The sequence below is a fragment of the Haliotis asinina genome, chromosome 5, assembly GCF_037392515.1.
Source record: "Haliotis asinina isolate JCU_RB_2024 chromosome 5, JCU_Hal_asi_v2, whole genome shotgun sequence".
Lineage (NCBI taxonomy): Eukaryota > Metazoa > Mollusca > Gastropoda > Lepetellida > Haliotidae > Haliotis > Haliotis asinina.
Genome location: NC_090284.1, coordinates 61102827 through 61119310, shown reverse-complemented (window position 1 = coordinate 61119310; position 16484 = coordinate 61102827). Strand labels below are relative to the sequence as shown.

Genomic DNA, 16484 nt, shown 5'->3' with positions numbered 1-16484 from the left:
TTCAACTGGAAGGTGTTAGCGGTTGTTTCATGTAGGAGTGTGAGCCATGAAACATGAAGCACCCCTCAACACCTCAAAGCTGCCCGGTTATCAGTAGGTAAACGATACATCATCAAGGAGTTGGGGATTTGGCCTAACATGTAATTCACTTAAAAAACCCTCTGGGTTATATCAAAAGAGGAGAGAACTGTCGCATACTAATCAGCACGATCGTGGGAATGACCTTATAGTATAGGAAGTGGTAAGGATTCCTGCACATGTGCGGTGTAAATGGCAGATGTAATGAGGAAGTTCTGGACTCTCGACACACCTGGAGAGAAAAAGATAATAATCATATTATTTTGTAAGAATGGGAATATTTGAATAGATTCTGTTAAAGATGATGAAATAATTTGTAGCGTTCCTTTGTGATGGTTTGTATATTTAATGGGGAATACTTTTGTGAAAGCTAACATCAAACCTTGAAAGGCAGCTGCAGAGTTACACAATGGAACTATCTGCACTATGAAAACTTTTGATAGGTGATAGGTTTAATTATTATAACTGTATACCTGGAGATGTAGCGAGAGGATGGGCGCCTTTCCTTCATGAAGGGACTGGTGGTAGTGTGTGCTAAATCACTGGGATTACAGGGATGATGGCTACCGACTGAGGAAGACAAGACAAGAGGGAGACAAGTTAGGTGGCTGGCGGTGGAAGACTGCTACAGAAGGCGATTGAGGATGACAGACAGCTAATGTTGACTATTTCCGTTGTGTGATACGATTATCTGAAGAAAGAAAGGTTGGGTTGAAACAAGATAAGCATGTAAGCATTGTTACGCCATTGTCTACATTATAATTATTTCATATGCCGAATTCTAATGCAAGAAACCAGTGATTTCAAGCTTTATAAACACGTGGCGATCAACTCACATGTCACTGCTCCTCCCAACGCCTCTATGGACGATCCTAGCCGGTTTCTGTACTCTTTCCCTCTCCTACAAGAAAACAAACACTTTTTTAACCCTTTCTCTGATCACAATAGTATGGTACATTTACCGGTTGGACTCATTTGGATTCACAGATTCAGCAACGACCTCTTCGACTGTGTTACATAAACAAAATACTAGTGTTTATGCTATGCTTCTTCTCCCAAAATGTAATATCAATTATTTTAAAATTTGTAAAAAGGTAATTTTCACTTCTGCTTGGTTTCAGAGGGGTTTTAGTCAGATTCGTGTTTTTATCAATTTAGACGCAACGGAATTACATGTGAGTAAGTTAATATTCAAGGAATTTCAAAACACTTTGGTATTTGGCGTACATTTTCTCTATTATAATGCTCTTATCATGACTATTAAAGCTATCAGTCTAAGTTAAATACGAAAGATGGTCAAAAAGTTCTATGCCTACATGATTTCTAGACTGGTGACACCAACTTATCTTAGAAGTCTTGTTGGACAGTGTTCTTCATCAGCATTTCCAGTTATTTTACTCAAAAAGATCAACTAGTTTGAAAGCAACAGGTCCTCGAAGAATACTGTGGTATACATACGAGTACAACGGGAGAGATGTTGAGGGCTGGAGTTATGATTTTGCATGACAATGCTTCGTCTCACACCTCCAACTGGCAAAGTCTGCAGTACATCAGTGTGGCTTCGAAGAACTCCTCATCCTCCATATTCACCTGACCTGGCCCCAAACGACCTTCACCTATTTCCAAAACTGAAGGAACATCTCCGTGGAAAACGCTAGGCTGATAATGACGAGCTCAATCTGCTGTAGTAGTATGTATACCCCAGCATGCTTCAAGGACCTGTTGCCAAGTGTCATTATTGTGTTTTAATGGCATAAGTTAACTTACAATTCAAGACTGAGTGAGAGGATTGTATGCTTGCTGAACCTGAATGGGGGAAATATTTTTAAAACCTTGAAAGACCGTAAGGGATAATAAACTGTGATGGTTTCAGTTCAGGATTGTACATTGTATACTATGAACTAATTCAAGTTTATTTAAGACCAAATCAGGTGAAAGCAGTTTAGATAGCTTTTGATGATGTGAGGTTGAAACAATCTCACACTTGTCTTGGTAATGTGAACAACTGCAAGATATTTGGAAAATGTTTTCTAGAATAATTGAATGATAAGCATGTGCACAACATAAAACGGAACCAGCAACTTACTGTGTTTGGAATAAGAACATATATGTATGTATTGATTTTTGTTATATAAATAAATATTGAGTGAGTGAGTGAGTTAAAATTTAATGTCACATCGGCAATATTTCAGCCATATCGTGACGGGAACGGAACATTAAAATGGAATATATGAGTATTATAACAATCAGTCGACGAAGGACAGTAAAACAACTAGAACATCACAGAAATGAATGTAAAACTAGTAGCTATGCCTAAAACAATTTATCTATAGAGGACAATACAATATAAAACCGGGCTATAGATTGCCAACAACTGAAGGTAGATCACCATACTAGGGACCATGGGGACTTACAGTACTTTTGCTACCTGCATGGACCCTAGCTGGATTTACATCATCCCCTCAGCCGTCAGCAATTTCGGAAATCTAGCCAAACAATAAAAATACACTTATACTACCATTAAAAACGTGGAAATTTAGAATTTACTTTGTATGTTTGTGGACCTACGTACCCTCTCAGGAGGACAATAATTTTACAATACTTCAACCCCCTTTGAGGGTACAGCCACCAACAATTCAAGTTACTAATCTAAACTACCAGTCATTAAAATACATCTATTTACAGAAACATATTATTCAAAATTCAACCAAAAAATCAATTTCTTTTAAAAAACCTATAATTAAATGAGAATTAACGCTGGTAAAAAGAACCTTAATTGTTTTAACTGTAAAATACTTATCCCTTGTGATGGAGAATTCAACACAGTCAAGCAGAATATGCTTGACCGTGACTCTCTCATCACAAGGGATACAAAATGGAGGATCTTCACCTTTTAACAGGTACGCATGAGTGTATCTAGTGTGGCCAACACGACATCGTCGCAAAATAACCTCTTCAAATCTGGACTGACAACCCAAGTGGGTATAACCAATGTAAGGTTTTGTCTCATGTAATTTATTGATACCCACTTGGGTGTCCCACTTCTTTTGCATCAGATCACGGATATAAGATCTAATGGTGGCTTTGTAATCACTATAAGGAATAAGAAGTGGTGTCACAGATTTGTTGAGTGCTGCTTTAGCAGCAAGGTCAGCCAATGTGTTACCAGAAATGCCTACATGGCTGGGTAACCAACAAAAGACGATGTCGTATTGGCCAGTAGCAAGATCATTATACAATTCAATAATTTCTATTAAAAGTGGATGTTTGCAAGAAATATTTTAATAGCCTGAAGGCAAGAAAGAGAATCGGAATAGATTATATATTGTTTACGTTTCGGGTGTCTTTGAATATATTTGAGAGCTGTTAATATGGCGTTAGCTTCAGCTGTAAAAATAGAACTATTATGTGGTAATCTAGAAGATATTGTTCTGGATCCAATGACAGTGGCACAGGCCACTGCGCCACCGTCCTTGGACCCATCTGTAAATAAGGGTTTGTAATTGCTATATTTATGCTTTAATTGATGATATTCTTGTTTATTTTGTAAGTCATTTGTTTCTGATTTTTTTAAAAATGTTAATGTTAGGTCAACTTGTGGCCTAACCAACTGCCAAGGAGGAGAAGAAAGAAGACGGGAAGGCGATATACTTTCCAGCTCAATACCGGCAGAAGAAATAAATGGTTTAATTCTGTGCCCAAGAGGTGGAACAAGAGAAGACTTTTTGTTATACAAATCCTCATAAAGGGGATTCAACACACAGTTATAGGCAGGGTTAGATTCATTAGAATATAATTTAGTAATGTATTGTAAAGACGTTGAGTAAGAGATGGTTCATCGGCCTCAACGTAGAGACTATCAATAGGTGAAGTTCTGAAAGACCCAAGGCAAAGTCTTAAGCCTTGATGGTGGACAGAATCAAGAAGTTTAAGGTTGCTGTTGCAGGCTCCACCATATACGATGGAACCATAATCGAGTTTCGAACGTATGAGTGATCGATACAGGTGTAAGAGGGTTGCTTGATCCCCTCCCCACTTTGAGTTGGAAACAACTTTCAACAAGTCAAGAGCCTTCAAGCATTTAGTTTTAAGGGACTTGATATGAGGCAGAAATGTTAAATGAGAGTCAAAGATTAGGCCCAAGAACTTGGCCTCCTTTACAACTTTGATGGGAGTGCCATCTAGAGATAGTTCGGGGTCCTTATGTGGTTTATATTTTCTGCAAAAATGTATACAGTTAGTTTTGGATTTAGAAAATTTAAAGCCGTTTTCAAGACACCATTTATTTATTTTGTTTAAACACAACTGCAGTTGACGTTCAATAGCATGCATATTTTTCCCACGACAAGAAATATTAAAATCATCCACAAATAACGATCCATCAATTGAATCGTTTAAAACTTTTGATAAACTATTTATCTTTATGCTAAAAAGTGTGACAGACAAAATACTGCCTTGTGGAACACCCTGATCCTGATTGTAATGATCAGACAGGGTAGAACCCACTCGAACTTGAAACTGTCTGTCATTTAAAAAAATTGCTATAAATTGAGGTAAACGACCTCGCAAGCCGTTGTCATGTAGGTCTCTTAAAATACCATATTTCCAGGTTGTGTCATATGCTTTTTCTAGATCAAAAAAGATAGACACAGCATGTTGTTTATTAATTAGTGCATTTTTAACAAATGATTCTAAACGCACTAAGTGATCGACAGTACTTCTGTTTTTACGGAAACCACACTGTATATCAGTTATAAGGTTCTTTGTTTCCAAGTACCAAACTAGTCGATTATTTATCATGCGTTCCATGGTCTTGCAAACACAGCTAGTTAATGAAATCGGACGATAATTGGATGGATCCGTATGATCACTTCCAGGTTTAGGTATGGGTACTACTATGGCGTCACGCCATGAGGGAGGAAAGCTACCCGATGTCCAAATATCATAAAAAATATTGAGAAGAGTTTCTGGTAAGTGCTTCAGGAGTTGATAATGTATGTTATCAGCTCCAGTAGCAGTGTCATGAGCTTGATCAAGAGCAGTATGGAGTTCATGAATAGAAAACGTTTCATTATAATCTTCCCCATTATCAGTATTGAAATTAATAGTTTTCTTTTCTTCTTGTTTTTGATATTGCTGGAATTTTGGTACATAATTTGAAGAGGAAGAGTGTTTAGCAAAGGTTTCATCTAGTTTATTAGCAATATCTGATTTATCAGTAAGCAATTGATCACCATGTTTAAAATGATGGACACTAGATTTAGTACCTTTACCTTTGATTTTCTGGACCATGTTCCATATCTTGGACATGGGTGTCCGAGAATTTATTTTGGACACATAATTTTGCCAAGATTGGAGTTTGTTGTGTTTAAAAGTACGCCGTGCTTTAGCATTTAAAATTTTAAATTTATTTAAATTATGTACCATAGGATGACGACGGAAATAATGTTCTGCCTTTTTCCTTGCCTTCCTAGCTTGTTTGCACTCATCGTTGAACCATGGTTTTCTTATGTGTGGAACTACAGAGGAATTTGGTATACACTCATCAGCTATGGAATTCAGTTCATCGTCAATAAAAAGTTCGGGTTTAAGTTTTTCAGCACACAGTGTTTCATATAAAGTCCAGTTAGCCTTTGTAAAATTCCGCCTTGATGATGGAGGAAAATCAGATGGAGTTACAGCTTTTAATATAGTAGGAAAATGGTCACTTCCACAGAGGTCATCGTGGACTGACCATTCGAATTCATTTAATAGTTCTGAATTTGTAAGTGACAAGTCGAGAGCAGAAAAAGGTGCCTGTACCAGGGTGTAAATATGTGTTGGAACCATCATTATAAATACATAAATCATTGTCAGAACAAAAGTCCTCCAACAATTTACCTCTAGTGTTTGTATTTACACTACCCCAGAGTGGGTTGTGGCCATTTAAATCTCCCATTATAATACAGGGCTTCGGGAGCTGATCATATAGAGCTTGAAGATCAGTTTTGGCAAAAGCCGAAGATGGTGAAATATAAAGAGAGCATAGCGTAAACGCTACATGTAAAATAATTCTCACTGCAACAGCCTGCATATTAGTATTAAGTGAAACAGGGCTTTGAATAACGTTTTGTTTGACTAGAATGGATGATCCGCCAGTGGCCCTATCACCCAGAGGTGAAAAAGAATGATATGCATTAAAATGACGAAGGTCAAATGCATCTGTTTGTTTTAAATATGTCTCTTGGAGACATAACGCTGAAGGTGTGAAATCTTGGACTAATAGCTGTAATTCATGTAAATTAGTCCTCAATCCTCTGCAGTTCCATTGTACAATATTATTGGAATAAACTATCTTTTGGGGGGATTTTGGGGGGATCTACCCCACACTCTTTTGGAGGGCGACAAGCTATGTGTCCTAGAATGGACGTTTTCAGAAACGTCCATATCTTCAAGAGACCCATATTTATTAAACAATTGAATTTTATTTTGTGACCCCTTAGGAGCTCTGCCACTTTGCTGTTTTGAAGCATCAGACTTAGGTTTGGGTTTAGTTTTAACAATTTGTTGTCTATCAGCTGTTGAATGAGACTCAGAGCGTGACTGTGAAGATGACTTATGATCAGAGGACTTTGATGTAGTAGGAAGTGATTCCTCAGTCTGGGATGATATAGCAGGGTATAAAACCTGTGGGGAGTCGGAACTGACCCAAGTCAAGGTAGTTTGGCATCCTGTGCATGATTTTCTTATTTTAGAGCTGGATTCAGATGATGATTTTGGTACTGTAGCATAACTTTCTAGAAGGTCAGATCTCTTCACCAGTTTCTTTGCCTCAGAAAAAGAGATATTTTGGGTGAACTTTATTTTGTTAATCGCCATTTGCTCTTTCCATATTGGACACTGTTTTGACGAAGATGAATGGTCGCCAGAGCAGTTAGTGCATTTTTTAAAGTCACTGTCACAATCTTCTGTTGTGTGTGTCTTCTCACCACAGTGAGCACACACAACAGACAATGTGCAGGTAGATACACGTGTCCATATTTCTGACATTTAAAACACCTGAGCGGGTTGGGGATGTAGGTTTCAACTTGGATATTGCAGTAACCCGCCTTTACTGATTTGGGAGCATTCGGCAATGAAAAAGAAAACAGATAGGTATTTGTTTGGATTGTTTCATTGTTTTTTCGGGTGGAAAAGCGCTTCACATACAGCACACCTTGATCCTTCATTTCGCATGCTATATCAAGCTCGGACATGTCAGCAAACAACCGATCACGATCTCTGACGATACCTTTACTTGTGTTCAAGGTCTTGTGAGCAGAGACCGTGACCGGAATGCCCACAAAAGATTCAATGTTCATCAGATTGGTTGTCTGCTGTTTCTTGCCACACTCTTTTAGCAGTGCACCCGAACGCAAGCGTCTAATGTTCCCCAGCAATACCTTGAATGCCCTTAGATACTGCGAAAGGGTTCAACTTCAATGGTGTCTTGTCCGGAGTCTCAATAACGAGGAAACGTGGCCAATACTCAATCGATAGAGACGGTCTATGAGAAGTATCAACGGGATCAATTTCAAGTGGACGTTTGGTTTTTTGGGGGGGTATTTCATAAGCCATGATTGGTGTCATATGGTTCATCATCCGAGCTGCCCACCCACCACGGAGTATCACGAGGACAATGCTAAAGCAAGCGGGCCTCCAGCTTGCAGCACCAAGGATACCCGGATGATATACTCCAGCAGAAGAATTAAGAGATTAATAATTCTACCAGATTGGCCTATGAGCCACCGCCTTCTGGCATAGGACTCTAGGCAAATTACAGAACAACATACTTCAAATTCAAAATGTTTTAGATTATAAAGCCAAGTCCAAATTTACAACGATTCCAAATGATATATGTGCATTGATAAACATAATAATACCCCATGCACAGGGCTTGGCATGACCAGCCGATTGGTCGAACCGGGCCTATTCGACCACCCGTCTAGGCGAAGTCAGGGCCGAAGTGGTGTATTGAGCAACAGGAACACGGTTGCAAGCTCCTATTGCCCTCAACCACCAGGATCCCCTCCTCCGCCGACACAGGGCTGCAACCCACGGCAAACGGGTTGGTGGACCAAATATCCCCCCCGGGTCCACTACGGGGATATCGGCGAGCTCTTGGCGTTACCCAGCACCCACCACGAGGAGGTGGCTCGCCACGGGTGCCTAAATAAATATTGTTAGATACATTGTCCATATATGAATGTTTAGCATTCAAAAACGAGTGGTCGTAAACGGTTGCTAAGAGACACATTGGTAGAAACATTCTAGAAAGTCATATAACAAATCTCACCAAAGTGCTGTGGGACTAACTGAGAAGATGCAACAAGACTTCAGTCGTGTCTGAGTGTGAAGCTCAAGACTAACCCGCCTATCGACAATGCATGCCTCTCATTGTTAGTGAAAACCAAACTGTCAGAGATCAACTATAGTCACCACACCCATGCTCTCTGCTGAAGGAGGTAGAGTCACCACACCCATGCTCACTACGGAAGGAGGTAGTCACCACACCCATACTCACCGGTGATGCGGCTAACGCTGTTGCAGTGGTCATTCTCGTTACTGTTGTCATCGGTACTGTTACAGGAGCTGCCGTTCGAGCTGGCACAGTGGCGGTCGGTGTTGTTTCCAACTAAAAATAGAAATAAGCGTAAGGACTTATGTACCCTTCCATATGGTGAACATCCACGAACATCGATTGCATACAAGGAACCAATTTGATGAATCATACCAGTATTTTACTGATCTTTACAACCAGCATTAAATTATGCTTTCACTGCAGTTTCATTGATAGAAACTCAACCATTACATTCCGTGTATACGTAGCTATATTACAACTGTTGTGGACAAATTCTATATACATCCTCTACTCAAATGACATAAAACTTTTGATCATGAAGTAAGTCTTGCCTCAAGAAGAGGTGAGGTGAAAAATGTTTTGGTTGTTAGGTTAGAATCACTGGACAGCGATTCTAATAAGATGAATTAACTTGTATTGTCACAAATAAATACTTTGATATTGGATGGCTAGACCATATTTCAAACGCGAGCCAAAAATAGTTCAAGGCAGCGAACATGGTAAATGATGAAATCTGCACTCAAGAAATGATTTAGAAAAGTTTTAAGGGGTTTGATTATCACAACTGTATACCTGGAAAGATAACAAAAACAAGGCGTTGTAGTTGACGGTCATGGACAGACAGACGCAGCCTTAAGGTTGATCACTGGGAAGGCTGACTGAGAATGTCTTCACACTGATAAAGCCAACTTTTGGGGACTGGCTGGGGTGGAGGCTGGATGTCAGTGACGGCAATGCATCACAATTGAGGATGGAGACATGCTAGCGCAGCTGACGAACGAGGCATCTAACCCTGTCTTTGTCTGATGAATACTCGCTGTTGTACAGTAATGACATCTGAAGTCAAAAGGTTTAGTTCACATGTGAGGAGACGAAGACGAAAACATCTTATACATCACAGTCATCATCAAAGGCGTTACTTCATATAGGAAATATCCAATGAAAATGCGAGAAAGTTTAGAAACACATGGCGTTCAACTTACTAGACAATCCTCCCACCTTGATGACACAGCTGCTGTCGGGGCTGCCAACAGGGACTGCTTCCGGAGCTGTCGATGAGACTGCTGTCGGAGATTTTGGACTGGATGGAGAAAAAAAAGGACTGCTAGCTGATGAACGACACGTCTAACCTTGAATTTGTCCGATGAAGACACGCTGTTGGACAGTAATGACATCTGAAGAAAAATGGTTTTGTTCACATTTGGAGAGACAAAGATGAAAACATCTTATACATCAGTCATCATCACAGGTGTTACTTCATATAGTAAATATCCAATGTAAATGCGAGAAAGTTTAGAAACACGTGGCGTTCAACTTACTGGACATTCCTCCTCCCATCGCCACCTGGACAACACCGGCTGGTTTCCGTATTCGGCCCCTTGTCTACAAGGAAACAAGCAATACTTAGACATCATCTCCAGTCCATAGGGAACTGGTAACTTTACTCTACTTAACATATGGTGCAACATTTTGAGTTTGTCCCCACTGCACGTGGGCTTTTTCAGAACATCTTGTTTTTGTCGATCTGCGTCTCCAGGGACCTAAAAACTACTAACATATGAAACATTTTGACGCTTTGCTTAGAGCCATTAAGGTTCAATCACAACAATGGGAAGATTGTTTCATCAACAGGTGTCAAGATTATCGGTAATTAAGAGTGAATATTCTTGTCAGTGAACAGGGTCTAATTTGGAAAATCTTGATACTGACAGAATGGGCAACGACTTACACCCTTGTGGTTCACTAACCAAATGACTCTTATAACCAGTACTGGCAGTTTGAGTTTGAGATTGCAGGTTTTTAATATTCCCATTCTCAAAAGCCAAGTGAGATATCTCACCGAAGTCCTCTTCTCCTCATCATATAGACGTAGCAGCTCCTGGTATGGAGTTTCTTGTTGTTTTCGATGCTGCTGCTGCCTCTGACGTAGCTTCTGCTGCTGGCAAGTCTGCCGTCGTGGCTGCTGCTACTGTTGGTGCTGCTGTTCTCGCTGCCGCTGCAGACGGGGTTGTTGCTGCTGACTGTGCTGTTGTCGTTGAGGCTGCTGTTGATGCTGCTGGGGCTGTTGCTGCTGTTGAGGTTGTTGCTGCCTTTGAAGTTGCCGTTGTCTTATTTCTCTTTGCCTGTACCTAGCATTCCGCCTCTGTCTCGCTTCATCAGCTGCCTGAGCCTGAAAGAACATAAAAAGGACTCGATGAACGGTTGATAAAGCAATGAAATGCAGTAATGAAGAACTGCTCCATTGCACCAATGTGAAACAGGTTCAGATTCTTAGATAACAAGAAAGCCAGGTAGAGTGGTTTCATTAGAATATCAGTTGTATTACACGCTCAGGAGTTTGCCTTGATCAGTTTTGACAATCTGTAAACAGGTTGCTACTTGAACCTACTCTGACACGGCAGTATAACGTGTATTGAAAAATCAGAGTGGAAGTATAATCCATGGATGGACGGACGGACAGACGGACGGACGGAAGGACGAGACTGCAAAGTCGTGTCAAGTGAAACTAAAGACTAATGTAGCTATCAAAGATGCATGCCACTCAGTGAGAGCGAAAACCAAGCTATCCGTGATAGCATACCAACAGCATACTCACTGCTGTAAGAGTTTGTGTCGGCACATTCCTGGTCACCGGTGCTGCTGCGGTTGTTCCTCTGGCCAAAGGAGCTGCTGCTGGTGGGGCTAAAGGAGCTGCTGCTGGTGGGGCTAAAGGAGCTGCCAATGAAGTTGCTGTCGGTGCGGCCAATGAAGCAGCTGTCTGTGCTCCCGATGGCGCTGTTGTGGGAGCTGCCGCTGAAGCCGCTGTCTGCGGTAAAGATGCTGCTACCAACGGTGTTGCTAATGGGGCTGTTGTCGTTGCTGTCAATGAAACTGTCGTCGGCGCTGCCAACGGAACTGCCGATGCAGCTGCTGTTGGCGTTGTGTCCTGCTGCAAAAATAAAACAAACATTATCACGAACCTCCATTCAATCCTATTCAATGTGACGAATCAATACTAGACATATTGTAGTGTCAATGATCTTTACAATTGTTATATGTTACACTTAATTTGCACTTTCACTGATATTACATAACTTGTGTTTAACACATGTTCATGTTCTTGGGAACATGACCACAGAGGTTTCACCTATGTTTCGTGAAACTGGGGAGAGAAGCAAATTGATAATGAGTTTCAGTAAAGAAATTGTAGGTTTACCATATTTTCAATGATATTATATAACTGTTAGGGTATGACACAAAACAGGCTACAACAGTCACACTGCAGAACACTTCGACCTAGTTAAGGAAACTATCAGGCAAACTGAGGCAGGTTTAAAGACGCTACATATGACGACATACTGTTCCAAAACGAAACTGATGCTGCACATACATTAACAGAAAACTTCGTACACCAATCTACACCTGGGAACCATTCACAAGGTTTACCTCAACTGCTTCAACGAATAAATTTCAAAATTAAACAAACTTGTGTTAACTCCTTTAACGTTTTAGACTTGCTAAACTCTGTTAATACATCTAAAGCATCGGGCTCAGAAGGAATTAGTACGACAGATACGGATAGCATTTTAAACATATATAATTTATCATCACAACAGTATTTCTTTCACTCTGGAAAGAGTTATAGACCGGTTGCTCTAACCAGGGATAATCTATAGTCTCCCTGCTCTAACAAGCTGCTTGGCAAAGGCTTTTAAACGCTGTGTTTTTAAACACATCTTCAATTACCTTAGATTACCTTTTATTAATATCAGTACTACCTTTCCGTCAGGCTTTAGTCCGGATGACTCAACTTCATACCAGCTGACCTATTCGTGCGATTTTATTGCAAAAGCACTGGTAATGACGGTAAAGCTGTTTCGGGCTGTTTACTGAAATTGTTCAAGAGTTATTTGCAAGAAAAAAGAACTGTCATAAACTGATTTCGATCTAATTTCCTCAGTTAATGCAGGAGTACCACGAGGCTCCGTTTTGGGCCCATCATTACTCTTGATATACATTAACGACTTAGTTGATAACATTGATACCAATACCCGTTTATTCACTGATGACACACCCCTTTGTGTTATTGTTGATGACCCTGGTGTTACAGCTACTTACATCAATAACAATGAACTAGAAAAACAATAGTTAACTGAGCTCTATCCTTACAAAACTGTAAGCTTATTATTTTCACACAAACAATCAACCAGTAGATTGTTAAAGTAGTTTCTTGTCATAAACATCTTGGTATAACATTGCACAGCAACTTGTATTGGCATGAACACATTAGTGATATAATCAAGAACGAATCCCCGATGATCAGCTGCTTTAGGTTCTTGAAAATGATTATTAAGAACTTAATGACTTAAGAAATCATTCATAAAGTTCAACAATTAAATACCATATTTTATTCAACAAGCAAACGTGTGGTACCTATATACACACATGCACAAAACTTAAGATCCACCCACTACTTTTGTGATCTGCTACTTTGGATACTCAATGGTAAATATCATAACTAGATTTATGCCTGTCATTGACATCATTGGGTTGATCATGTTTGGCAACTAAACGTGTGTTGACGCTGTGATGACGATCCATTTGCCTTGCAATGGTCTTGCATGACATGCCAGCAATTTTCATGCCTATCATCTGCCACCTGTCAGCGGTAGTTAACTTTCTCCTCGCCATGACTGTTTTTCTGACTCTAAAGTGAAAGGAGAATCTCATAACAGTCCGATGAAACCAAGTGTGTGAAACTTGATCTTCAAGATTCAGGTGGTAGGGAAATGGAGTTGCACGTGCAGAACGTTCTCCTTGTCATATCTTGACAATCTTAAGTTCAAGAATTTATGGAAGGCTAATTCAGTCATAAACATTTATAGTTTGTATTTCTGATCTTCAGTGGTGAAATCAAGACACTGTGGAAATAGTGGCGCTTAACTTTTGTGCATGCGCATATTATACTACTTTATTGGATTTTGCTTTTTTGTCAATAGCTTCCGTAAATATGTACATGTTCAGAACAGGCATTAATACCGAGCTTTTTTTGTCAAGCTCTCTTCATTCTCTTGGAATAAGATATGTTTGAAGGACATGGGTTTAAATTCGTTTATCTGCCACTTCGTTGCCAGTTCCACTATTATATGCACTCATATTATAGTAAGCGATTTCCGCGGGGTTTTAGGTGTCCCTTTTCATGTAACCACATGCTGGTCGTGTTGGTGGCGGTTTGCCATGTCTTGCCCTGCAATGCATGTATGCAAATACCGAACTGACTGTATATGTTTTGACAAACTACCCGCGACTACTGAGTCTACTTTCAATAGCGACACTGATAATATCCCAATGTTTCAAATGCAATATTGTGTCAAACTAAAAATGCTTTATGGTTCAGCTTCTTTATTGTACAATAAAGAAGTTGAACGATAAAGCATTTTTAGCTTGATTCCACCAACTTCTAAATGCCTTTGAAACAACTCATACGACAATATTGTGTCGTTGGTAACATAGGCTGATCCAGTTAATGGGTCCTGTTGTCCTGAAAGTTTATAAATTTATTAAATGACCATTGATACTCGGGTGAAAATGAAGAGTGCACCCTATTTGCTTAAAAGTGCGTGTGCACATGCACGTACACACACACGCACACATACATTCCAGCCCTACCCACTTCCCCTTTCTTAAAAAGCTGTATCCGCCCGTGCAAGAATAATAATATTCACAATGTTCCCCTACAGCTGGACTTAAATTGATTTATGAATATTTCGAAGGTATTCCCAAACCAAAACGCTCACATTCTGCCAATCAGGTATTCCACCGACAGTATTGTTAATACAACAGTATCTGCGATCAAGGGGTGGTGTGAGGAGCTCATCACGTCGAAGGGCCGGGTTTGATTATTGACATGTTCAACTCCTCCCGGCAAGAAGATGGCGACATGTAACGTAAATATTGTTCTAAATTCATTTGACTTACCATTCCCTTTAGATGCCTGATCTCATCTTTGACTCTTGGATTCTCCTCACGGAGTCTCTGCAACTCTGCTGCATCGTTTGCCTGTGACAAGAGACACCTCGGACAGGTCAGATACATGCACGTCAATAGCATGACACCTCCAGTTCCTGTGTACCAACTCACTATCACCTGATGTAGTAGTAGTAGTAGTAGTAGTAGTAGTAGTAGTAGTAGTAGTAGTAGTAGTAGTAGTAGTAGTAGTATGGTTTCATACCGCCTTCACTAATCTTTGCAGTATGACGTGAGTAAAAATACGTCAATTACATATTACGTGAAACTTCTGTTGACGATATTTTGTTAATGTTGCTTTTTTTCACATCTTAGAAATAGTTATGTAGCAATGCAAAACTTTCCTAAAACGTTTTAATGTGCAAACACAATGTGATGTTATAAATTTGAAGTGACGGCAAAAAGCAAGACATACGTATACAATCAGCATACATGGATAAAGCAGATTTAGTGGCATAAAGTAGTATCGGCACAAGGACTACACAGGGGTATTATGTTCACTCACATCCAACTGAGACGCCATTCCGCCAGTTGCTCCAGTTCCCTTTCCTGGCGTAGAGTACGGCGTGGACGTCATCGGGGTTGAAAACGAAGTCGAGGTGGTGGACGAAGATCGCTGGTTGGCGATAGGCGTACCTCTTGCCACCTGACTTGATGCTTATGCTTGAGGTGCCTGCGGTCCGAGCTATTGGGCTGTAGGGACGCCTGAGACCAGACCCAAACCTTGCAGAAATCTGTTCATGATGACAGAAAAGGAGAATCAATGAGAATAATACAGCGAGAATATGGGAGCGGTATGAACACAAGTGAACGATAAACGCGACAGTGCTGTAGACGAATTTGTCTTTTATACTCGACCACTGGACCAATCAGGGTAACAAGCCACGGGACAATAGGGGTGGTCAGTAGCCAGCAGCTGAGAGTTGACGTCTCGTGCGGCTCAAGAACACTGCCGTCATCAGCCGCTTGAAACAATGGAACCCGGTGTGATATATCACCTCGACTTGATTCGAGTCGCAAAGAGTTGTGTAACAACGCTCTTGTTGGTGTAGATAGACAACTTAAACAAGTAATATCCTGAACTGTGGGGTTTCTTGAAATCAACACCTGAGAAGACAGCAGGTGACGTGCTAAACGTAAATTACTCACCATATCCCTAAATCATTCTGTTCTTTAAAATACCAACAACGATCAAACATAAAATTTGAGCAAAAGAAAATATGTCTGGATCCTGTAACCAATAATCACACTTGCACAAACACTTCATAAACAGTATTGTATAGATTGGACACACACCCAATAGACAAGAAGTTGTAATAAACAAAAAGTTTTAATCCATAAAGCTGTATGGTTCATTTTTTACCCCAAATAGAGACAGTCACAGAACGAAACATCGTATGAAATCAAGTATTATAATTCGTATGTCATGGGGTCGACTACGCTACTTCATTTATTATTCACGTGATGCCTGCATAAACATTAGGCAGTGAGCGTGTTTTGTTATTTTTCTGGTTTCAAACTGAAACCGATTTCATCAAAAGAATATTGTTGAGGATTAACCTTTGCACTTGTTTTAAGACTTCTGAATATGCGTTCTTGAATATAGTTTTTATCCGTTTTACTTAATTAGGAAGACAAAACAAGTGGGAGGGGTTTATATAAAATGTTAACAACAAACGAAGCAAATATTTCTAATTATAGAATAATAACGAACTATCAACTTATTTCACATCAGCCCGCACGACATACGATCAACCGTCACTTGACCTGTTAGCCTGTGTGTAATATAGCATTTGAGTCA

The 16484-nt window shown here is 40.0% G+C and overlaps 1 protein-coding gene across 1 annotated transcript; it reads right to left on the bottom strand.

Moving 5' to 3' along the window:
- Positions 1–224: 224 nt before the first annotated feature.
- On the bottom strand, positions 225–15260 carry LOC137283949 (protein rtoA-like). Its single transcript, XM_067815621.1, has 11 exons — positions 15189–15260; positions 14636–14716; positions 12721–12790; positions 11259–11606; positions 10518–10767; positions 9997–10060; positions 9677–9758; positions 8621–8731; positions 1601–1706; positions 915–979; positions 225–310 (listed from the first exon to the last, which is right to left on the bottom strand). The coding sequence occupies exons 1-11, from the start codon at positions 15258–15260 to the stop codon at positions 225–227; spliced, it is 1335 nt and encodes a 444-aa protein (XP_067671722.1).
- Between the last annotated feature and the right edge of the window lie 1224 nt (positions 15261–16484).